This window comes from Choloepus didactylus, chromosome 6, assembly GCF_015220235.1.
Source record: "Choloepus didactylus isolate mChoDid1 chromosome 6, mChoDid1.pri, whole genome shotgun sequence".
NCBI classification, from domain to species: Eukaryota; Metazoa; Chordata; class Mammalia; order Pilosa; family Megalonychidae; genus Choloepus; species Choloepus didactylus.
Genome location: NC_051312.1, coordinates 11,039,710 through 11,061,620, shown reverse-complemented (window position 1 = coordinate 11,061,620; position 21,911 = coordinate 11,039,710). Strand labels below are relative to the sequence as shown.

Genomic DNA, 21,911 nt, shown 5'->3' with positions numbered 1-21,911 from the left:
GCTATAGCCTGTACCCTTCACGCGGGAGAACCTCACGTCCATTCTAGAACGAGACCCCGCCCCTCCCCCTTCCTCGCTCGGGGCCTGTGGCGACTGGGTCCGTTAGGGCGGGATCATGGAGGAAAAGTCTTCTAAAGTAAGAATCTTCCCAAAGCTGCGGCCCCTTCTGGAATCACGGCCGACTGCTGAGCCCTGCACCCTGTCAACCTCTAGACTCACCCCAGGTCCCACCCCGGCCCGTGGTGTAACTTCTCACTCTCGGGCTGGCTCAGGACCCCCGCCCCCAGCCTGCTCACCGCCCCCACCCCGACCATTCCCAGCTCCCCGCGGCCCTTGGCTCCCCTCGTTGTATGTGGCCCACAGGAGTCCGCCAAGCTTTTGGAGCGCCGCGGCTCAGGCAAGTTGAGACGGACCAGCGACGTCCGGAATCTGTGGACCACGGGCACGCTGTCCCTGCAGCAGCTGAACACGCCGCTGCCCACTGTCTCCGAGTGCTCCGACTCGGAGGACGAGAGCGCGGACCACAAGACGCAGATCTTCGACGACCGGAAGGCCGTCCCCGCCTCGGTCACCGGCTGGGATGAACAAGAGGAGAGAGAGGACATTACTCTGAAAGACAAGGAAAGCTTCACGCAAGAAGTGGTGGACGAGCACATCATGTTGGGGATGGAGCTGCACCGCAGCGGCTCCGTGGGAAGCGATTTAGAGGAGGGGGTCGAGGATGCCAAACCTAACGCCCAGACCGGTCAGTGGGGCTTTGCCAGGCCGTGGGCGCCCACTGGGCAGGGAGCTGGCCGGGGCCTCCATTTCCATTGCTGTAAATTGGGGGGTCGGTGGGGGGGGGGAGGTTGATTGGATCCAGGTTTTTAGGATCCCGGGGATGGGCGCCAGAGCAAAATCTCTCACGCTTGGCGCGCCCCCTACCGGGCAGGCGTGATTGATTCCCGGGGCTGCGGCACTCAGCGCGTGAGGGCCGGCTCTTTTAGGGAATCACTGCGTCAGTTGAGAGGAGCGAGGCAAGCAATTCCCTGTCTGCAGATGGTGGTAGTTGGAGGGGATGCCTCTTTCATTCAGTCATTGGTTACAATGCTTGAGCAGCTACTATGTGCGGGCCACTGTTCGTAGTGGGACTTGCCTCCTCTCCCAACCTGCCCCCACCCCAGCACCACAGGTTTAACAGGAAATTAACTGGAAGCAATAACAGTGTAACAAACTGTCATTTATTGAGCACTTGCTGTGTGCCAGGCCCAGGGCCTCCCGTGTGTTATGTCCTTTAAATTTCACAACCTCTGTAAGAGGCCACTATTATTGCCCCATTTTACAGATGAAGAACTTGAGGATCAGAAAAGTTCAGTCACTAGCCCTAAGTCTTACACGGTGGGGCAGTCAGACCTGGTACCCAGTGGGTGGTTCTCTAAAGCCCAGGACTGTAGGCACTGACCACTAAGGTAGAACTTGGGAGATGGTCTTTGAAGGCTGCTCCCCCCAACCCCCTGCCACATCTCTTCTGCTCCAGAGAGCTGCACGGATGACTAACCCCTCTTTTCTCTTCTCCCAGTAAGGGCTTCGGTGTCATCACACAGCCTCTCGAAACACACACCCCATCGAGCCTACTGGGCAGAACAGCAGAACAGGGTTGGAGGGTCCCAGGGAGACTGGGGTGGGGGGGCAGAGGGTTTACTGTGGTGGGGATGGGAAAATTGAGGCTTGCAGGGGTGAAGGGGTGGGGAGGTTTGCAGATGGGAGAGGCAGGCAGGCTGGTTGGGGGTCTGGAGGGAGCAGGTGGGCCGTTTTCAGCTATGGGCAGAGCTAGTGTCCCCTGGACACCTGGGCTTTTTGCTGCCTCTCCAGCTGCCGCTGCCCCTGACGGAACTCATGGAGCAGGAGGCTCTGGAAATCCTCACCAAGGCTCTCTACAGTGAGTAACCCCTTCCGTCCCCGCAGCTTCCACAAGAGATCCTGGGGGATACTGCTTGGGGGTGCGGTTTTCAGGATGTGTATGCCTTGTCAGATCTCCTTACCCCACAGACATTCCAGGGACCCCACACCAAAGTAAAAAGTTGATAGAATAAAAATTTTTAAAAAATCCATGAAACTGCAGTACACAAACAGTTTAGTTTAACATAGTTAACTATGGACTTGGGTTAATAGTACAATAACAATGTGCTTTAATCAGTTGAAACAATGGTACCACACCAATGCAAGGTATTAATAATAGGGTGGTATAAGGGGAATCCTGTATTTTATGCATGATTGTTCTGTAGACCCACAACTTCTCTAATAATTTTTTTTTTTTTTGGAAAAAAATGTTGCGGGACCCCATGCATGAGGTGACCATCAGGGACTGGGCTGTAGCCTTAGTGCAGCCCCTCTCTAGCTGATGTGGCTGCTCGGAGGCTGTCTCTCCACCTCCCCAATGGAGGTGACAGCCTTTGGACAGCAAACAGTGGATTATTTGGGTAAATTTCTTCTGGTTTGTCCTGCTTATGATAAGAATATCAGGAGCTAGAAATGGCCAGTTAATGGCTTAGAGTGGATGGTCCAAGAGGTGTCCACAAAACTTCCCGCTACAACTGCCTGTTCCAATCCAGCTCTTGAAGGGCTTGGGTTGACGCAGCCTTAAGACCAAAGAACACGCCAGGCAGGGAGTCAGATATGGGTTTATTAGGACTTACGAACAGGAGAAGATTGTTCCCAGTGGCAGCTGGCTGGAAAATGGAAGCCAGCATCTGCAAGGGTGGGGAGTGCAAAGGGCAGTTTATAAGGGTTTAGGACAAAGACATTCCACAAGGTATGAGAGCAGAGTTTCAGCAAAGTCTCCTGACACAGGGGTCTGGAGATTTGTTATCAACAGTGATGACGGGAGGGGAGTTTAAATGCTTTGTTTATGACACCATCTGTACATTCTTTCTTCCCTGAGGGGGTCTGATGACCTTTAACTTCTGTCCTGGTCCTGCAGGCTGCTACGTGCTGTGGGGCCTCATTCCCCTCAGTACGGGTCCTGGGTCCCCACACTGCCCTACTTGGGGCCTGCAACACTTCCCTAGCCTGGACTTAATACATCCTCTATGTTAACCCTTGCCTCTTACCTCTCCCCTCTTCATCTCTTTGCAGCACAGGTCTAAGGCTTGCCCATGCAAAACAAACAAAATGGAAAGTTCCCCTAACAGACCCAAGCACCCAGATCTCTGGCCATCCCAAATCACCCCGCAGGTCCTCAAATCACATTCGCTGTGCCTGCTGCCCCGGAGGCTACCCCACTGCTCACTGCCCTGAGCATAGCTTTGCCCTCCTCCTAGGCTACCGGTCCCGGATCGGCTGGGACCACTTTCTGACCAAGCAGCTGCAGCGACACATCGAGGGGCTCAGGAAGCGCCGGTACAAGAGGCTGAACGTCTTACCGCAATGAGGGCACAGCCTCGGCTCTAGCCTGGATCCCTGTCCCGTCCCCAGACCCAAGCCTGACCCCGTCCGCGTGGAATCCGTACCCTAGAGAAATAAAAGAGTCTGTGCATGGTCCGTGAGTCAGTGCGTGGTTGCCCGCGTGAGGCGGACGCCGTGGCTCCGCCCTTCCCTGTGACCTTCACTCGGTCACCGCAGTGACCTTGAGCCTTCTCCGTCCGAGCCCTATCGGCCCCGCCTTCCAGGGACTCGAAATCCAGGGCTTCTGCGTGTTTTAGCTCTGCTGCTCCTGCCCCGGCTTCGGTAGCTCTGCGGGGATATTGGGTCTGGGGTCCAGGTGCCCCGATCGTGATCGTGATCGTGATCGTGTTACCTTGGGGGAGGAGGGAAATGAGAAAAGGGGCAGCGCCTTCTCTCTTGCTTGGTGGTGCTAGCCCCGCCCTCTCATGCATATGCAAACACCCACTTCCCTGCTCGTCCCGCCCTCTCATTTACATATGTATTTCTTCTCCTTTCCCAGCAGCTGCGGCCACTGAGCGACCTCGCCCACTAGCCTCGCGCGGGGCGCGCCCCGCCTCCTCGGTTTCGTAACAGTGCTCTTCACCCCACACCCTCCCGGTTTTTATTCCCGTCGCGTCTCCGCGTCTCCTCTGGCCCCGCCTCTCCGACTGCTGCGTACGCTTGTGAGCCGCTGGGGCTCGGCGGCGGATGGGCGGGGCCTTCACGTAGGCCCGCCCACCGGCCTTACCGACTCCGCCTCGGCTCTTACAGGCACGCAGGCGCTGCGGGTCTCACGGGTCTTATTAGCATAGGGCGCCGGGCTCCGCCCCCTGCTTTGCATGCGCACGGCCGGCCCCGCCCCCGCTGTCAGCTGGAGGAAGCGGAGTAGGAAGCGGCCGCGATGTCCTTTTGTGTCCTACAAGCCGCCGGCGGCGCCGCCGAGTGAGGGGACGCGGCGCGGCGGGGCGGCGCGGCCCGAGGAGGCGGCGGAGGAGGGGCCGCCCGCGGCCCCCGGCTCATCCCGGCTTTCCGGGCCGCTCGGCCCCCATGCCTGCCCGCCCGCCCTGCGGGAGCCCCAGGTCTGGGGGCGGAGGGGAGCGCCGCCGGGGGCAAGGGGGGGCGGGCGGGGCTCCGGGCCATGTGCGAGCGCAGCAGGGAGGCGGGCGGGCGGCAGGCGGGGTCCGGCTCCCGGGCCGGCGGGGGTCCCGGGCCGGACCCGGTCGAGAGCCGGGCGAGAGCAGGGTTCGGGCGGGATCCGGCGACCCGGTCCGGGTTGGGCTCTGGCCCTGCCTGAGGGTCCGGTCACTGGTCAGACTCGGGCCTCGGATCCAGCCCCAGGGTTCCATCCGGCACCTGGGGCAAGCCGAAGTCCCAAGGGCCGTCCGGGGTGGGAGATGGGAGGGTGCCCTGTCGGGGAAGGGGCTTTGAGGACCACGTGGGGGCGCTCGCAGGGGCCTTGGGCCACCCTTTTCTCTGGGTCAAAGGTCACCGCACCGGCTGGGGAGAACTTCCTCCTCCTTGGCTCTCCCCATTTACTTCCTGATAACCTGATAGAGGTCCCCCGCGGGTGGAGGGGGAAGGGAGGCGCAGCAACTTTAGGCAACTTCCCGTGGATGTGCGCAGGTTGGGGGGTGAGGGTGGGCAGAGCGACCGGGGAGGCGGCGGGCTCTGGGGCAGCCGAGTGAAAGCGGAGCGCGGTGCAGGCAGGGGGTGCAAGGAGGTGGAGCCACGCCCGCCGGGCCGGAGGGGAGGGAGCCGTGTGTTCGGTGGGAAAGGCCCTGAATGTGTTTTCACAAGCGTCCATGCCTGTATAAGTGTGGGGCCCGGTGCTAGTGTGAGAGTGTGAGCGAGTGTGCGATTATGAGCCTTGAGTGTGAGTTTGTGTTTATGGGATGAGCACTTTGACAGAACTGAGGACTGGGGTTTGGGAAAGGCCATGTGTGAGTATGAAAATCCCCAAGAGTCTGAGCATGTGTGAGCACGCGGGGACACCTGAGAACCCAGATGAGTGGGAGTGTGTGCGGGTGTGAACACGAAAGTGTGAGCGTGCCAACAGTCCTCAGGTTTGTGTGCCTCTGTGTTCTCGTGAATGGAAGACACCTAGGTGACAGGCAGGTCATCAGCGCCCCCAACACCTGGAGAAAATTGGGAGGGATCCTGCTTCTGGTGGGGGTTCCAGCTATGGGGGATTCTAGCTGGGAAGGTCACCTGGGGCTTAGGATATGCTGCTTCCTGGCCTGGGTGGGAGTAGGGAATTTCCAGGCATCCACCAGGTTCCCAAGTGGGATACTCGCTGTCAGTTACTGGCCCTGGAGGCTCTAGAGACTCTGTTCCCATGGCAACAGCTGGGGGGCCCTCTTCAGAGCTGCCTTTCCTGGACTCTGCCCTCCTTCCCCTCTTTGCTGAGCCTGGTAGCCTGGCCCCGGGCCCAGGGTTGGGCAACCCAGGTGGCAGCATGTCTCCGTCCCCAGCCCCCATCGCGGCACCTCCCTGGGACCTGACGGGTCTCTCCCAACAGGTGACCAGCGCCATGTCCAGCCAGGTGGTGGGCATCGAGCCTCTCTACATCAAGGCGGAGCCGGCCAGCCCCGACAGCCCGAAGGGCTCTTCGGAGACCGAGACTGAGCCCCCCACGGCCCTGGCCCCTGGTCCAGCTCCCACTCGCTGCCACCCAGGCCACAAGGAGGAGGAGGAAGGGGAGGGGGCTGGGCCCGGCGAGCAGGGTGGTGGGAAGCTGGTGCTCAGCTCCCTGCCCAAACGCCTCTGTCTGGTGTGTGGGGACGTGGCCTCTGGCTACCACTATGGTGTGGCATCCTGTGAGGCCTGCAAAGCCTTCTTCAAGAGGACAATCCAGGGTGAGCCCCCACCCCACCCCACTCCTGTGCCCTTTGTCCTGGACCCTCTGGGCCCAGTGCCACCCAGTTGGTGCACTGCTGGGTGGCGTAGGCCCCCAGCCTGCCAGCCTAGTTTTCCTGGGTCCTCCTACCTCCCAGGCACACCCTTTCTCTTAAAAGTTAAATAAAGCCCACCAAGCTTTGTTGATGGATGGGATGTGGGGTGTGAGAGAGGAATCAGGATGCCTCCTAGGTTTCTGGGAGCTATAGGTCCAGCATCTACCACAGCAGTTCTGAAAATTTCAAGGCACCCTCGGCCTGTTCCTAAACCCTGTTCTTGCTTCAGGTATCTGATGGCCTCTCACCAGCTCAGAACATGCTTCTCACCCCCTGCTTGCTTTCTTCAAAGCAGTGCCAACATGAGGCAGGTTTTTACGGGTAACTGAGGAGGGACTGTATTATATATTTCAGCACCCAACTTTAAAACCTCTTAGGCATCCCTGCTCCTAAAGGTCACTGGATTTTTCCCACTTAGAAAAGCATAGCAAAATATAAGCGAGTGATCATGATGCTGATGTAAGCATGATTTGGAATGTGCCTGCTACATCTGTCTTTACATAAACCATCAGGCTCAAATGTGTATAAGTTTTGAACACATTTCTTGAGTGCTCACCTGTGCCAGGCACTGTGCCCTTGTCTCTTACAATCTCAGTATCTCAGGTAGCCCCCACGGCGAATCTGTAAGATAATTCCTATTTTGCAGAATGGGAAAACTGAGGCCAGGGAGGTTTCTGGAAACTGTTCAAGTCACACAGGTAGAAAACGGCCGAACCAGGATTTGAACTTGGGCTGATTTAAGAGCTCTGAGTGAGCTTGTCAAACACCACACTGCCACTACTGTTTATTACTAATAATTTCAGACAGATGCCTCAGAATGGATTGTGACATTCCAGCAAGTTTTGACTTGGCCCGGACCCTCTGGTCTAAAACCCTCTGTGTTCCCTTCTGGCTCTGAAGGCCGATGAGCCAAGAGGTCCCGGGCCAGGTGTCTCTGACCACCCTGGGCCCTTTGTTCTCTTTTTACTCAGTTGACAAATATTTATTGAGTTCCAGCTATGAATAGTAATCATTTATTGAGCACTTAGGGGCCGTGTGCCATGCAGACATTTTACCTCTATTGACTCCTTTAATTCTCAACCCCCCACCTTTGTAATAAGTAATGTTTTAATTAACCCATTTTATAGGTGAGAAAACTGAGGTTTCGAGGGATTATGTATAGAACTTTTCCAAGAGTACACAGTGGATAAATGGGAGTGTCAGGATGGCCCCAGCAGCCACCTGAGCCCTTGCCCTGCCACCCTGCCCTCCGCCTAGGCACTGGAGACATAGCCGGGACCAAGGCAGGGCCACTCCTACCCTTAAGCAGCTTATATCCAAGCAGAGGGGAAGGATAGGAAACAGTTGTACAAAACTGTTCTGTTATCACTGTGGTAAATGCTGGAGGGTTTGGTGCAGGGCACGTTCCAAGGTGCCTGGCTGGGGCTGGGGCCCTGGAGGGCTTCCTGGAGGAGGCGTCTTGAGCTGAGCATTAAAAGAGCACCTGTGAGGAGAACATGCTCACGACCTGTTGGGTGATTGTATCATTCGGCCCTTGTGGTAGCCCTGTGAGGCTGGGAGAGCCGCCATGCATCCATTAAGCCAGTAATTATGAGAGCCTATGTGCCTGGCCCTGTTCCTAGTGCTGGGGACAGCCTCTAGTGGGAGACAGATCCTACAGATAAGCTCAATATGGAGCCTATCAGATGGTGCCAAGAGGTGAAGAGAAAGTATCAACAGGTCTAGAGGACAGGCAGTGTCTGCAGAGGGGACCTGGCATTCTCACAGGGTGGCCAGGGAAGGCCTCCCATGGTGACAATTAAGCCAAGACCTGAAGGAGCTAAAGGAGTGTGGGGATAGTGGGAAGAGCTCCAGGCAGAGGGACTGGCATGTCCTGAGGCAGGACCCTGTTGGAGGGACACCAAGGAGACCAGTGGAGCCCGAGCAGGGTGCACACGTGGCACGAGGTTGGAAAGGAGATGGGAGCAGGGCATGGAGGCCTTGCAGGCCACTGGGCTCCTTTGGCTTTTATGCTTTTTCTCTGGGAAGGAGAATAACAGGAGGGTTTTGGGTAGGATGGAGCTGACTTAGGTTGACCAGGATCCCTCTGGCCGCTGTGTTGAGAACAGATAGAAAGAAGCAAGGAGAGGGCAGGGAGGCTAGTGAGGAGGTGAGAAGAGATAGTGGCTCAGATCAAGAGTGGAAGCAGTGGGTGGGGATAAAAGGAGATTCTGGACATATTTGGAGGCAAAGCCTGCCAAGATTATTGATGGATTGGATGTGGGGTCTGAAAAAATGATACCTCCTTGGATGTTGGCTTGAGCAACCAGACAGATGGAACTGCAGGTTTGGGGTGGGGGCAGAATTGGAGTTCCATTTTGGACACATTATATTTGAGATGCCTTCGAGGCATGCAAAATGCAAGGCAGGTAGATAGCTGGGTCTAGAGTTCAAGGCAGGTCTAGGCATGAACCTGAAGTCTCAAAGCCCCATGACTGGGTAAGTCCACCATGGGAGTGGGAAAGTAAAGAAGTCCAAGGACAGAGCCCTGGCGTTCTCTGATGGCTGGAGGTCGGGCAGATGCACAGAGCCACAAATGGCCAGTGAGGTGGGAGGAAAGCCAGGAGTGAGAGAGATCCTAGAAGCAAAAGAAGAACATCTGTAAGTGTTACTAGTGGTAGGTGTTAGATGCTCCTTTTAGGCCTGGTGAGATGAGGTCTGAGAATGGACTGCTGGATTGAGCAACCTGGAGGTCAGTGGGGGCACTGATGAGAGCAGATGAGGGCACTGTGCGCCAGGGGCGTGGCTGGCCCAGAGGCTTGGGACAGAGTTGCTGGCGATTCCCTGGGTCCCAGCCCCCGCCTTGCCCAGGCAGGGCCCCCCAGCCCAGCGGCCCTTCCCCACGCTCCCCAGATTCCCCACCCCACTCACTGCACTCCCACTCTCCCTTTCCTCCCCATACCCCCAGACCTGTGCTTGTCCTGGGCGAGTCAGGGCTCTCCTGTCAGCTGGGCCCCCTCCGGGCCTTGGGAGGCCGCCACTGGAGCCCTGCCTCTTCCTGGCAGGGAGCATCGAGTACAGCTGCCCGGCCTCCAACGAGTGCGAGATCACCAAGCGGAGACGCAAGGCCTGCCAGGCCTGTCGCTTCACCAAGTGCCTGCGGGTGGGCATGCTCAAGGAGGGTGAGCACTGGGCAGGGGCCTGGGCCAGGCTGGGGGAGCTGGGCATGCAGGGCCAGGGTGGGCAAGGCCTGGGAAGGGCTGGTGGCCAACGGACTGGGGAGGAGGGCTCTGCAGCGCCGCCCCACGGACACAGGCCCGTTCTCCAATTCAAGGGGTGCGTCTGGACCGTGTCCGGGGCGGGCGACAGAAGTACAAGCGGCGGCCAGAGGTGGACCCGCTGCCCTTCCCGGGGCCCTTCCCTGCTGGACCGCTGGCAGTAGCTGGAGGTCCCCGGAAGACTGGTGAGTGCACTGTGGGCACCTGGAGCTCTAGGGTTGGGGCCGGGCTGGGGCATGAAGCTTATTGGTCATCATTTGCCCAGGAGAGTTGTTACCCTGGGCCCTGGAACCCACATCTCCCCTTCATTTATTAATTTCTCAAAGAGATATTTAAAGGCGTTTCCTGCCTCAGGCACAAAAAAGTACAAGAGGGAACCATGATTTTTCTACTCTCAGAGCCGGTCCACAGATAGACTACCTTCCCCTGGGACGTAGTGAGAGCCTTGCCCCGGGGGGCAGGGTTGGAGCCAGGCTGGCCAGTGGCTATCAGGGAAGGCCACTGAAAAAGGAATAAGATGCTTAACCCCAAAGGGCCGGTGAGGCCTGATGAATTTGAGTGCCCCTGAGCCTTGAACTCCAACTTGTCCCTGCAGCCCCAGTGAATGCACTGGTGTCTCACCTGCTGGTGGTTGAGCCTGAGAAGTTGTACGCCATGCCTGACCCAGCGGGCCCCGATGGACACCTCCCGGCTGTGGCTACCCTCTGTGACCTCTTTGACCGAGAGATTGTGGTCACCATCAGCTGGGCCAAGAGCATCCCAGGTAAAGGGCCCAGGTGGTCTGAGGGCTTCCCTGTGCAGGCCATGCCCGGCCCCAGGCACGCTTGCCTAGCCAGGCTGCCCTCCATCTCCACCCCCTGCCCTCCAGGCTTCTCGTCTCTGTCGCTGTCTGATCAGATGTCAGTACTGCAGAGTGTGTGGATGGAGGTGCTGGTGCTGGGCGTGGCCCAGCGCTCGCTGCCACTACAGGATGAGCTGGCTTTCGCCGAGGACCTGGTCCTGGATGAAGAGGGGGCGCGGGCAGCCGGCCTGGGGGAGCTGGGGGCTGCCCTGCTGCAACTGGTGCGGCGACTACAGGCCCTGAGGCTCGAGCGGGAGGAATACGTCCTGCTGAAGGCCCTGGCCCTTGCCAACTCGGGTGAGAGCCTGGGACAGGTACCGAAGGGTCTCTCCACAGAGCCCTCCAGTCTTTAATTCTGTGATGGTAACATGATCCTATTTTGCAGATGAAGAAAATTACAGCTTAGGGAAGAACAGAGACTTCCTGAAGGTCACAAAGCAAGCAAAGGGCAAGGCCAGGAATCACATAGGATTTTGACCCTTAGTACTGTACTCACATGGAAGGGAGAACAGTTCAGTGCAGGGAAAGTGGGGAGGACAAGAGGCAGCTATAGTTGAGGAAGGATGGGCCCTGCTCTTTTTGGAGATGGTGCAAGTCAATGTTGCTCTCCCCTCTGCTTGCAGACTCTGTGCATATTGAGGATGCCGAGGCTGTGGAGCAGCTGCGAGAAGCCTTGCACGAGGCCCTGCTGGAGTATGAAGCTGGCCGGGCAGGCACTGGAGGGGGTGCTGAGCGGCGACGGGCAGGCAGACTACTGCTCACCCTGCCGCTCCTTCGCCAGACCGCGGGCAAAGTGCTGGCCCATTTCTATGGGGTGAAGCTGGAGGGCAAGGTGCCCATGCACAAGCTGTTCTTGGAAATGCTCGAGGCCATGATGGACTGAGGCAGGGGGTGGGCACGGGTAGGGGGTGCTGGCAGGACCCACCCAGCATGGGGTCAACCCCAAGGGGGCAAAGCTGGGGTTTGGGCAGTGCCACAGCCTGCTGGCAGGGCCAGGGCAATGCCATCAGCCCCTGGGAACAGGCCCCACGCCCTCCCCTCCCCACTCCCAGGGGACGTCAAAGTTGGGAATGCATATGCCCAGGCTCTGGACACAGTGCTGCCCCTTGCAAGCCATAACATGTCCCCAGACTGTCGGGGGCCTTGCGGAAGCCATAGGAGGCTGCAGGGGAAATGTGGGGGCAGAAGCCTGATCTCAGGGAGGGAAGGGGATGGAGGCCAGAGTCTCCCAGTGGGTGATGCTTTTGCTGCTACTTAATCCGACTCCGTCTCCAGAGCAGAGGGGGACTTGAAGAGCAAAGGCCCTGCCCCCTTCACTCCTCATCATTCGCATTGGGCATTGTTGCCCCCCCTTGAAGCAATAACTCCAAGCAGGCTCCAGCCCCTGGACCCCCTGGGGTGGCCAGGGTCCCCCATCAACTCCCACCCAGCCTCCTCAGGGGTAGGGAGAGCACTGCCTCGATGCCCTGCAGAGCAATAACACTATATTTATTTTTGGGTTTGGCCAGGGAGGCGCAGGGACATGGGGCAAGCCAGGGCCCAGAGCTCTTGGCTGTACAGAGACTATTTTAATGTATATTTGCTGCAAAGAGAAACCGCTTTTGGTTTTGAAACTTTAATGAGAAAAAAATATATATGATATCAAGCTCAAGAACACAGTACGTTCAGTGTGTCATTCGGTGGAGGAGTGGTGATGAACGTTGACCGTTAATGCACAGAAACATAATGATTATACACGGTCACAGAATGATCAGCTGGGGCCTGGCATAGTTAGGACTCGGTTTCCTCTTCGCTCAGCAGCATGTTGGGGATCCCGCGGCTGATGGGGAACAGACGTCCAGACTCTGGGCATTGCAGAGTGCCCTCCAACACATCCACCTGTGGGCAGGGGGAAAACAACTGAACACCTGCGGCCTCAGGGTGGGGGGCGTGGCGGGGAAGCAACGGGTGAGCCCGTTCTCACCTCCAGCAACACGTGGTGCATCTTCCTCAGAAATGTCTCATCCCGCTCATACCCCTCAACCGGTCCCTTGGGCACTTCGACCAGATGCAGCTGCGGACAAGAGGCCTACATCATCTCTGGGCATCCCTGACCCTCCCTGTCAGGCCGGGCTCCCCGGCCGGGTGGAAGGGGCTGCGGCGAGACCACCTCCCCGGGTAGGCACAGGCGGGGGGAGGGTCCTCACGGTATCAGCCGCCTCCAGAAGCGCCGCCCACTCCACCTTGGGTATCATACGCGCCACGAAGTCGGGGTTGAACTCCACGGGGTTGATACGGACCTCGGTGGCCTGCGGAGGGAGGAGATTAGTTTAGGCAAGGGGGCGGGCTCTGTTTGCCTCAGCCCGTCCGGGAGAGGAGCAAGAGACCGCCTCGGTCGGTACCTGGAGCCGCAAGGGGAAGCCACGGGGACCCACCCCCCGCACGTGCGAGCTCAGCAAGTTGTGGGTGAGCAACTTCATGTCGCCGCTAAGCGTCCTCGCCAGGCAGGAACCGGAAAGAAGCTGCCACGCCGCTAGCCCCACTTCCGGGGCGGTGCCGCTCGCTAGCCTATTGGGCGGCCAGAAGACCGGAAGCGGCGAAATTGCTGACACTGCTTGAGCTCTACAGAGCGGAGGTACAGGAAAGATCTGGTCCCGTCAGGCGCTGCTACCGGAAGCGGCTCGGCGAGAGACTGCTACGTCGCACGCCGCCTAGTGGTTTGGCTGAGCCAAACCTTAACCCGCTACCAGAATGTAAATTATATGTAAAACAGCCGCAATGCAGAAACCTCGTTAAATGCCAAATGAACGTTGTTTTGCTCGTACGCGGCCTCCTGACTCCTGCCCCTCGCCTTCTAATGAGGGGAAATGCTGCCACACCCATAAGTGAGGCCCCCCAAAATAGAGCGGCACCCCATCTTTCTATGCAAATAAGCTGCAGGATCATCGCGAGCTCCGCCCACTGGCGATGCGTCAGCGGCCCAGCCCCTAACGCAAACAAGCCCGGAGTCCCGGAAGCCTGTCCCGCAGCGCTGCCGATCACGCCTGCGCAGTGAGGGCGGTTCGCAGGAGGCGCGGCGCGGCCGAGGCCCCGCCTTCTGCAAGCGCCACCGCCTCGCCCCCTGCCCGGCTCCGCCCCCGCCAGGCCCCGCCACCGGCTCGCCGCGCCTACCCCGGGTGGTTGCGGCCCCGGGGCCCGCCATGTGGCTGGGACGGCTACGCCTCCTGGGACGCCGCGCGGGCTGCGTGTTCACTGGAGCGGCCGCCGTTGAATGTGCCGGAGCGGCAGCGGCTGGAACCGGCCGGCGACTGGAAGGAGGAGGGTGGACGTTTGGCGGGACCTGCAGTTTCAGCAGCACTGCCGCAGCCATGGCCCCGATCAAGGTGACCGCCGGCCCGGTCAGACCTGACCCCCCGTCTTCCCATCGTCCCGCTCCCACGGGGGAGAGCGTCCTCTTTCCTGCCCTCCGGAGCCATCCTCGCCGCCCCAGAGGTCCCTCCCGCCGTTCGGACCCTCTACCCCCTCAGCAAGACCCCCGTGACTGCCGCCCCGTTCTCGCCAAATTTTGGGACCTCGTGTCCCAGCCCCGGGCCCTGGACCCTTCCCCTCGATTCCCCCTCCATGTCGACTGCGACACCTCTGTGACTGGTCTCCGCCATTTTCAGGTGTTTGAATACTATGGCCTTCGCCACCTTCTGGAACCATCTCCTTTGCCCCAGAGTCCTCTTTCCAACCCCCTGCATGTCCTCCGCCATGCCATCCCCTCTCTTATCATATTGCTGGGCATCACCCTTTATCTTCTTAAATGATTGTTGGCCCTTAGAGTCCTCGTTTTGCCTCCCCCATTCCACTTGGATTTCCCTCTCTCCTTCTGTGGCTAATTCCCACACTTCTGTTGAATCTCTCACCCCTCTCATCTTCTGGAGCCATCCTTGGAACTCAGCCCCCTCTTCCCCTCCCACATCCTTCTGAGACCCCTTCCACCTTGTACTTCATCATCCCCCTAACCTCTGGGCTCCTGAGAGACACCCCTCCCCCCCCATTTCTGACCCTCCCTCCTTGTGTCTTTACCTCCCACAGCCCACAGGGCCCTCACACATTCCCAGGAACACTGAATCCCTGCCCCTTCAAGAGATTCCTTCTTTTATTCCATATCCCCTGCACAGGGGCCTGGGCTTTCTGCTTTCCACCCATTACTGCTCTGCCACCTGCCTTCTCCCAGCAGGGGCCCAGGATCCTCTCCCCCACTCCCTCCCTGCTGTCAAGGACTCCTCCTTCCAACCCAACAACAGCCCCCCACTCCCCTCGCTGATGCCGACTTGGCGCACTCCTTTCCGGTAACCCAGACAACTTGTTTACACAATCTCTTGCGACACTCGACACTCTGACACTCGGGAGGCCTTCTCTCCTTTTCTTTAGTGTCACCGATGGGCCCTTAGGAGGGGACAGGGCCTCTCTGACCCCAGGAGGATATGGGCAACCAGGCGGGTCCCGCAAGGTTGAGAGAGGAAGGGGAGGGCAACAGGGAGGGGGCCTCTGGAAACTCTGACGGGGCTGGACTTTTTCTCCCGGCCCCGCCAAGCACAGCCACCAGGTCCTCTATTCCCTCCTGGCTCTGGTTTGCTGCTGCCCCTCCCTTGGCCTCTTCCCCCCTTTCCCCCTCCTAATTTTGGAACCCATCCCTCTAGGTGGGCGATGCCATCCCACCGGTGGAGGTGTTTGAAGGGGAGCCTGGGAACAAAGTGAACCTGGCGGAGCTGTACAAGGGCAAAAAGGGTGTGCTGTTTGGAGTCCCTGGGGCCTTTACCCCGGGCTGTTCCAAGGTGAGGCCCTGCTCTTCCGGGGATCAGGAATTGGAATCTTCTGAAAACGTTTGCACTGCTCATGCGTCCTTCACTATCCCTGCAAAGTCCTGAAGCAGGTTGCGGGAAAGGAACCTAGGTGACATGACAGTCAACAAGAGCAGGTTAGAGTGTTCAAAAAGTAAGTGGAGGCTATGGAAAGGAATGTAGCAGGAAGGGGTTATTGTGATTAAGCTTAATACTTCTTGTTGACCCTGCTGGGTGGCAGGTACTCTGAAAGGGCACCTGGGATTCAGGTAAATAAGATAGTTCTGCCCACGGGAAATTCATGTTCTTGACCCCAGAACATTAAGTTTGGATCTGAGCTTCCCTGTGGCCAAAGCAAAAAACGAAATAGATTAGTCTACATAGTTCTCATTGTCTGATCAAAGGAGTTGAAGCAGGGAAGTGAGGAGGGCCTGGAGATAAAGTTGTTTCTCCTCCCCAGACCCACCTGCCAGGGTTCGTGGAGCAGGCTGAGGCTCTGAAGGCCAAGGGGATCCAGGTGGTGGCATGTCTGAGTGTCAACGATGTTTTTGTGTCTGGCGAGTGGGGGCGAGCCCACAAGGTGGATGGCAAGGTGAGATGTGAGTCCTGAAGGGGGTCAGGGCCCAGGCAGGAGATTTTTCTGGTGACCTTTACTTTCTCCCCAGGTTCGGCTCCTGGCTGACCCCACTGGGGCCTTTGGGAAGGTGAGTGTGTCCCCTCCCCTCTACAGCGTGGTTCCTGTGCCAGGCATTGGAAACAGGGATTTGGAGGGACATGGCCAGTGTGGGGAGCAGCCCAGCGGCGCTTAGTGCATTCAGAGGTTCCTGATTCTTTTCTCTATCTCCCCTCCTAGGAGACAGATTTGTTACTTGATGATACATTGGTGCCACTCTTTGGGAACCGCCGGCTCAAGAGGTAAAGGTGGGGAGGTTCTCTGTGGGGTTCCTCTGGGGCCCTGGCTCCTGCCACCCCTCCTATTCCCAGTCTCTGGGCCTAGGGTGACCGTGACCTGATTGGCCCGGCCCCCCTTCTGGCAGGTTCTCCATGGTGATAGAGGATGGTGTGGTAAAGGCCCTGAACGTGGAGCCGGATGGCACAGGCCTCACCTGCAGCCTGGCCCCCAACATCCTCTCGCAGCTCTGAGGCCCCCAGGCCCAGACGTACCCACTCTACCCTCTCTTTGTCTTACTTGCCCATCCCTGGGCAGGGAGCCCCAGCACAGCTGCATCTGGAGCCGCCCAGTTGGAACCTTGATGCAATTTGTGCAATAAACACTTCTGATTCACGTACACCTCCTTGTTTTTGAATCTCTGCTTTGCTAAGAGCCAAATTTCATGACTACACCTTAGATCTGGGAGGGCAGTGGGCAGGTGCAGAGGGGGGAAATAATCGGGGACCCTGATTTCAATAAGAAGGTTATTAGGGAAAGCCTCTGGAAGGAGGTGTTATGAAGCATCAATCTGGAAACTGAGAAAGAGCCAGTGGTCTGAAAGGCAAGGGAAGGAATGTTCCATGCAGAGGACCCACAGGGAAAGGCCCTGAGGCGGCCACAACCGGGGTGCACACCCTTAATCTTGTACGTGTGATCTCAGGGTGTTCCCTGATCTCATTTGGGCCTATAAACTCCAGGGAAGGAGCCTCAGCTCCGGGTTCCCCACCTGGGCCGAGCCTCACCCTACCATCCTTTCTGACTGTTAAACCCGTCCCGGAAGCCCTGGTACTCTGGGACCACCTGTCTGGCAGGAAGGAGTCCTTGGAGGCAGGGCTAGTTCAGCCCAGGAGGACTTCCTGGGAGAGGAGTCTGGGGGTAAGCTGTGGAAGACAGAAGATGCTGGTGAGGCAGGCCCAGTGGTTACAGGGAGAGCGGCTGGGGGTGGTTCGCAGTTACTACATTGAGAGATGGGTAGGTGGGATCACAGCTCCAGGTAGAGGGTGCAGTGTGGACATAGGTGTGGGGGCTGCTGGGAGGTCAGCGGAACCCTTTAAGCCCTGCTAAGCGGCTTGCCCTTCATCCTCAGGGCACCTCAGGCCACTGAAGGGTCTTAAGCTGGGTGGTGACAGGTCCAGTTCACACTCAGAGTTGGAGCCGTGTGAGCTGGGAGGAGTGGGGAGGTATGAGGTGGGCAGTATAGGGGAGGTACAATGAAATGAGGGGGCACCAGAATTTGGAGACCTTTTGGGTGTGGGAGTCTGGGGAACCACCCTGGTGGAGGCCCAAGGGGCTTGGGGGGTCAGGGCACTCAGGAGGAGGGCCTTCTTGAGTCCCAGGTGCTCCGCCTGCCCATGGGGTCCCAGCCACCAATCTTTGTTCCTGTCTCACCTCCTGCTGTCCCCCAGGGGCCCTGGGCCAGGCCAGGGCAGCTTCCCTGCCCTTGTAACCTGCCCACTTCTCCTCTTCAGCTGCCAGACCCCCAGTCACTGGGTTGTCCATCCTGAAGAATGGGCAGAGAAGCCCTCTTTTCCCCGGATCCCGCCTCTCAAGCCTCTCAGCAACCCCAGGGCAGATAACCCCCTCATCACGTGAGGGAGGAAACGGGGGTGGAGAGCTCGCTCCAAGGTCTGCTGTAGCCACAGCAGCCCGTGGGTAGCAGGGCTCTGGCCTTGAATCCCTGGGAGCCTACGAGTGCAGAAAGCACGGCCTGAGTCGGCACTGGGCTCCCGGCGTCTGCTTCAGCCACCTGGTAACCCAGCTTGCCTCACGGCCATACTTCTGCTTCTTCCTTGCAGGCCTCCCTGTTCTCAGAGGAAGCCCAGCCCTGCTCTGCCACCAGCCACCCCTGTTTCCTCCACTCTTGGGCTCTTTCTGGGCTAGCTGTGGCCCAGCAAGGCCTCTGGGAGGAAGTTTTTGCTTTTAGGAAATGGTGCCACTGACTGGGCCTCTGGGCCAGGATGAGGGGTAGGAGGGGGCTTCCAGGGCCTGGGGGGGACCCCGTGGGGCAGCCTGGTGGGTGTTGGGGGGCGTGTGTAGACACCAGGGCTTTGGGCTCGGTGACCCTGGCTGCTGACCACATGGGTCAGCCTGCCAGGGTGGAGGTGGGGTCGGGGTGACTGGGGGCGGCCGGCCCTGAGGTCGGCCCTAGGAGCTGCAGTGGGTGCTGAAGGACCTGGGATCCTATGGCAGGTGGCAAGAGCACGTGTCAGAGCTTCATTCTCAGGGCAGTGGGGTTGGCTCTCAGGCCTGTAGGTGAGGGCAGGCCAGGCTGTTGTGGCCTGGACCAGAGGGCCCCTGAGGCCGGGGCCACACCTGGTGACAGTGGGCACGGCCTCCCAGAACTGTTGGTGACAAAGGGCTGAGAGCAATAGCAAGAAAATATTAAAACAAACAAACCCTGAGACATCTTCCTAATACACCCTCAAATAAAACTCACCCCTGGCCTGGCCTGCCCAAGTCCACAGCAACTCGGATGCAAGGCCAAGGGTTTTACTCAGCATCAGTGATCCTGGGCCTTTTCGGGGTTAGGTGTCCCTTTGAGGCACCACTGATAACAATGAGCTTTTCCTTACAGGCTCTTGAAGGGTTTCAGGGAACGCCTGGAAGTCCTTCCAAGAATTCTGAGTGGGCCCCTCCCCCAGCTGGGAGTCTTCAGAGAATAGTGGGTTCACCAGGCTGTGGGGTCAGACCACCGAGTATGAAACCCACTGATGGTGAATTCCCACCATCTCCAAAGTGGGAATAATACAACCCACCCCATAGGGTGCTGTGGTGAACAAGAGAGACGACTTGTGTAACGCATTTAGCATAGTGCCTTGCATGTAGTAAATGGTCAATAGATAGCTATAAAATAAATGAACACAGATTCTGGGAATGAGCCTGACCCTGGCATCGAGGGGTTGAGAATGCCTTTTTGACCAAAAGAGGGAAAAGAAAGGCCACAAAATAAGGTTTCAGTGGCTATGAGAATTCAGATAGAGTCAAGAGGCTGTCTTGGAGGTTACTCCTATGTAAGCTTTATCTAGATGTGCCAAATGGCCACAGTATGATAAGCCCAAATCAACAGTGGTCCCGAAAACCCTAAAGAATACCCAGATCCCTATCTGAGACTCTAGAAAAGTTTCACTCACTAAGTTTATTCTTCAGAAACTTAAATCCTCCAGAGAACTCCTGTGCCAGCTAAGTCCTAATACCCAGAGGCAATAGCCTCTTCAAGAACATCAACCAGATGTGTCCCTTTTTCCCGTAAAGTCAACACCCCTTTTCAACAAGAACAAGTTAGGGTGGTCACTGCCTAGACATCCCTGAAGATGGGGAAAGTGATTAAACTAGAGGAAGGGGTAGCAACAGACAAGATGGAATTTAGCAAAGGATTATGAATACTGAATCTTTATTTAATTTTCTTTTTCTTAGTTGCTAGGGTATTAGAATAGAAGGAAAGAAAAATTGAAATGGTGGAACTGCAACCACAACATCCTTTGAAATTTGTTCTATAGCTACTTGTTAAATTGTAATTTGAAAGTTATCACCTTTTTGTATATACGTTATATTTCACAAAAAGGAATAACTGAAATTATGGAACTGTAACTCATAACATTTTTGGAAATGTCCTTTTTAACTACACATTAAATCATACTCTGGAAGTGATTACCTTTTTGCATATATGTTTATTTCACAATAAGGAAATAATAGAAACTGTGGAACTGTAACCCATAACATTCTTTGAAATTTGCTAACTACTTGTTAAATTGCACTTGGAAAGTTATCACTTTTATATATATATGATATATTCCACAATAAAATATATGATAAAAAAAATTAATGAATGAAAAACAGCCCTGCTCTCCACCACAGGGAAAGAGCTGGGAGTTCAGGGAGAGCTGGGCACTAACGCATCCTGTGACCGTCCCTCCCCGGGCCTCAGTCTCCCCCTCAGCATAATGGGGATAATGACCCTGCCTATTATCTATTGTCCACAGGCCCTGGGGTTCTCCATGCCTGTCCGGCGCCTGAAGCCTCACAGGTTAAGGGGCTGGGGAGACCTCTCCAGGGAGAATCTTCACCTGGCTCTAGAGAGCCACAACTGAACTTTCGGAAAAAAGAGCTTTGGAGTGGCCCTGGAATTCTTGACCTAACTTGGACGTGGGCTGCAGCCATGCAGATGCTGTGGTGGGGAGCGCTGGAGGCTGCTGGCCCCAGGGGAATGCGCTCTGCCAGGTGCAGTTGGGGTTTGGCCACACAGGCATTAAGTAGTGACAGCAGAGAGAGACTGTGTGTGTGTGTGTGTGTGTGTGTGTGTGTGTAATTTCCAAAGCAGTTGCGTAACATCTTGCTGTCGATATTCATGCATGTTGGTCTGCCACTTTATTTATATTTGTTTCAATTCTCCTTGCTTGAGCTAGGAATTTTGTCTTTTTACTTACCACAGGTTAGGTGCCCCACTCAGGGCTGGGAACACAGGAAATGCTCAACACATGTTTTAGAAAGGAGGGAAAAAGTGAAGGAAGAGAAGAGGAAGGAAGAAGCTACCCTTTCCCCAGCTTCCTGGACATTGGCTCCCATTGTTTCAGCATAAGCTTGACCATAGTGGGTCTGAATTAGGACTAGATTTTCTTGGAAGTGACATAAAACTCTACCAATGACTTAAACAAGAGAGGCTTAACTCATGGATATGCAGTATGAAGGCTGACAATCTAGGGCTGTTATGGCAGCAGCTCCATGAATATCAGGGACCCTGGCTCCTCCTATCTTGTTGCTCTGCCATATCAATTAAACGTGTAACTTCTACCTCATGATCCACTATGGCTGCTTGAGTTCCAGCCATTACATCCACAGTCCAGCTAGCAGGAGGGAGGAAATGAGGAATAGAAGACAAAAGACCCACATCAGCTGTCTTTTAAGGAGGTTTTATTTACACCTTTTTGCCCAGAACTTAGTCATGTGGACATACTAGCTGCAAAAGAGGCTGGGAAATACAGCCTTTATTCAAGGCAGCCATGTGTCTAACTGAAAAATCAGGGGTTCTGTTACAAAGGGAGAGAGGGGAAAAGATTAGATAGACAACAAGCAGTGTGGACCCCACAAGGGGATACCTCTGAGAAAGAGGGGACTTTAGGGGCTCCACAGTCTCCCAAGGAACTGTGTCACTGCCCTGTTCTTATCAGTGTCGGCAGTGGCATATCCTGAGCTCTCCCAGATACCTGCATGGTCTTTTGTCTCCCCATAGCCCCTTTTTAAGCCTCCATCCCTGCCCCTGCAACTTTGGTCTCCACAGTCAACCCAATTCCCTGGCTTTTGGGGTCCCCAGCATCTCCCAGACAAAGTTCATCACCTGGAAAGCTCCTCTCTTTTGTACCCCTGCCCAGATCACTGAAATCTTCGAGGCCCCAGGTCAGTCCCATTTGCTGGTGACAAAAGCTCTTGTTCCTGGTCCGTTCCCTAAATTAGTCCATGTGGGCGCTGGGCCACACCATTCAGCTTCATCGAAGGTGGATTTTTAAAGTTAAGGTACAACTCCCATGTATTACTCACTCTTTCAAAGTGTACAGTTTAGTGGTTCTTAGTATATTCACAAAACTGTGCAACCATCACCACTACAAAAATGGATTTTTGGCTATTCTTTTGTCAATAGCACACTGTCTTGATTATGTAGTTTTTATAGTAAATCTTGAAGTTGGGTAGTGTCAGCCCTCTGCTTTTGTTCATCTTAGGTATTTGCTG

The 21,911-nt window shown here is 56.4% G+C and overlaps 4 protein-coding genes across 6 annotated transcripts; 3 read left to right on the top strand and 1 right to left on the bottom strand.

The window, feature by feature from the left end:
• The first annotated feature begins 115 nt into the window (after nucleotides 1-115).
• Nucleotides 116-3,508, top strand: CATSPERZ (catsper channel auxiliary subunit zeta). The gene is made up of 5 exons (XM_037839434.1): nucleotides 116-136; nucleotides 214-745; nucleotides 1,559-1,635; nucleotides 1,852-1,918; nucleotides 3,300-3,508. The coding sequence occupies exons 1-5, from the start codon at nucleotides 116-118 to the stop codon at nucleotides 3,407-3,409; spliced, it is 807 nt and encodes a 268-aa protein (XP_037695362.1). The 3' UTR covers nucleotides 3,410-3,508.
• Nucleotides 3,509-4,278: 770 nt separating this feature from the next.
• ESRRA (estrogen related receptor alpha) lies at nucleotides 4,279-12,107 on the top strand. Of its 3 annotated transcripts, XM_037838997.1 has the most exons (7): nucleotides 4,279-4,481; nucleotides 5,921-6,257; nucleotides 9,398-9,514; nucleotides 9,667-9,795; nucleotides 10,206-10,373; nucleotides 10,479-10,748; nucleotides 11,075-12,107. In XM_037838997.1, the coding sequence occupies exons 2-7, from the start codon at nucleotides 5,933-5,935 to the stop codon at nucleotides 11,332-11,334; spliced, it is 1,269 nt and encodes a 422-aa protein (XP_037694925.1). In that variant the 5' UTR covers nucleotides 4,279-4,481; nucleotides 5,921-5,932; the 3' UTR covers nucleotides 11,335-12,107. The 3 variants fall into 3 exon arrangements, with proteins under 3 accessions (XP_037694925.1, XP_037694923.1, XP_037694924.1); XM_037838995.1 differs by lacking the exon at nucleotides 4,279-4,481 and having other exon boundaries at nucleotides 5,145-6,257; nucleotides 9,301-9,495; XM_037838996.1 differs by lacking the exon at nucleotides 4,279-4,481 and having other exon boundaries at nucleotides 5,149-6,257.
• On the bottom strand, nucleotides 12,051-12,983 carry TRMT112 (tRNA methyltransferase subunit 11-2). Its single transcript, XM_037838999.1, has 4 exons — nucleotides 12,833-12,983; nucleotides 12,638-12,739; nucleotides 12,415-12,504; nucleotides 12,051-12,329 (listed from the first exon to the last, which is right to left on the bottom strand). Exons 1-4 carry the CDS (start codon nucleotides 12,908-12,910, stop codon nucleotides 12,222-12,224), a joined length of 378 nt encoding a protein of 125 aa, XP_037694927.1. The 5' UTR covers nucleotides 12,911-12,983; the 3' UTR covers nucleotides 12,051-12,221.
• A 464-nt stretch (nucleotides 12,984-13,447) lies between these two features.
• PRDX5 (peroxiredoxin 5) lies at nucleotides 13,448-16,550 on the top strand. Its single transcript, XM_037839000.1, has 6 exons — nucleotides 13,448-13,813; nucleotides 15,119-15,253; nucleotides 15,720-15,851; nucleotides 15,925-15,963; nucleotides 16,113-16,174; nucleotides 16,297-16,550. Exons 1-6 carry the CDS (start codon nucleotides 13,631-13,633, stop codon nucleotides 16,400-16,402), a joined length of 657 nt encoding a protein of 218 aa, XP_037694928.1. The 5' UTR covers nucleotides 13,448-13,630; the 3' UTR covers nucleotides 16,403-16,550.
• The last annotated feature ends 5,361 nt before the right edge of the window (nucleotides 16,551-21,911 follow it).

Excerpts from the sequence above, each read along its gene's own strand:
- CATSPERZ (XM_037839434.1), top strand. The coding sequence starts at position 116 with ATGGAGGAAAAGTCTTCTAAA. Across the intron at positions 746-1,558 it reads CAAACCTAACGCCCAGACCG|TAAGGGCTTCGGTGTCATCA; the intron begins GTCAGTGGGGCT and ends CTCTTCTCCCAG. Across the intron at positions 1,636-1,851 it reads GGGCAGAACAGCAGAACAGG|CTGCCGCTGCCCCTGACGGA; the intron begins GTTGGAGGGTCC and ends CTGCCTCTCCAG.
- ESRRA (XM_037838995.1), top strand. The coding sequence starts at position 5,738 with ATGGCAACAGCTGGGGGGCCCTCTTCAGAGCTGCCTTTCCTGGACTCT. Across the intron at positions 6,258-9,300 it reads CTTCAAGAGGACAATCCAGG|ACCTGTGCTTGTCCTGGGCG; the intron begins GTGAGCCCCCAC and ends CCATACCCCCAG. Across the intron at positions 10,749-11,074 it reads CCTGGCCCTTGCCAACTCGG|ACTCTGTGCATATTGAGGAT; the intron begins GTGAGAGCCTGG and ends CTCTGCTTGCAG.
- TRMT112 (XM_037838999.1), bottom strand. The coding sequence starts at position 12,910 with ATGAAGTTGCTCACCCACAACTTGCTGAGCTCGCACGTGCGGGGGGTG. Across the intron at positions 12,740-12,832 it reads GCTTCCCCTTGCGGCTCCAG|GCCACCGAGGTCCGTATCAA; the intron begins GTACCGACCGAG and ends CTCCCTCCGCAG. Across the intron at positions 12,330-12,414 it reads TGCACCACGTGTTGCTGGAG|GTGGATGTGTTGGAGGGCAC; the intron begins GTGAGAACGGGC and ends CCCTGCCCACAG.
- PRDX5 (XM_037839000.1), top strand. The coding sequence starts at position 13,631 with ATGTGGCTGGGACGGCTACGCCTCCTGGGACGCCGCGCGGGCTGCGTG. Across the intron at positions 13,814-15,118 it reads CAGCCATGGCCCCGATCAAG|GTGGGCGATGCCATCCCACC; the intron begins GTGACCGCCGGC and ends CCATCCCTCTAG. Across the intron at positions 16,175-16,296 it reads GGGAACCGCCGGCTCAAGAG|GTTCTCCATGGTGATAGAGG; the intron begins GTAAAGGTGGGG and ends CCCTTCTGGCAG.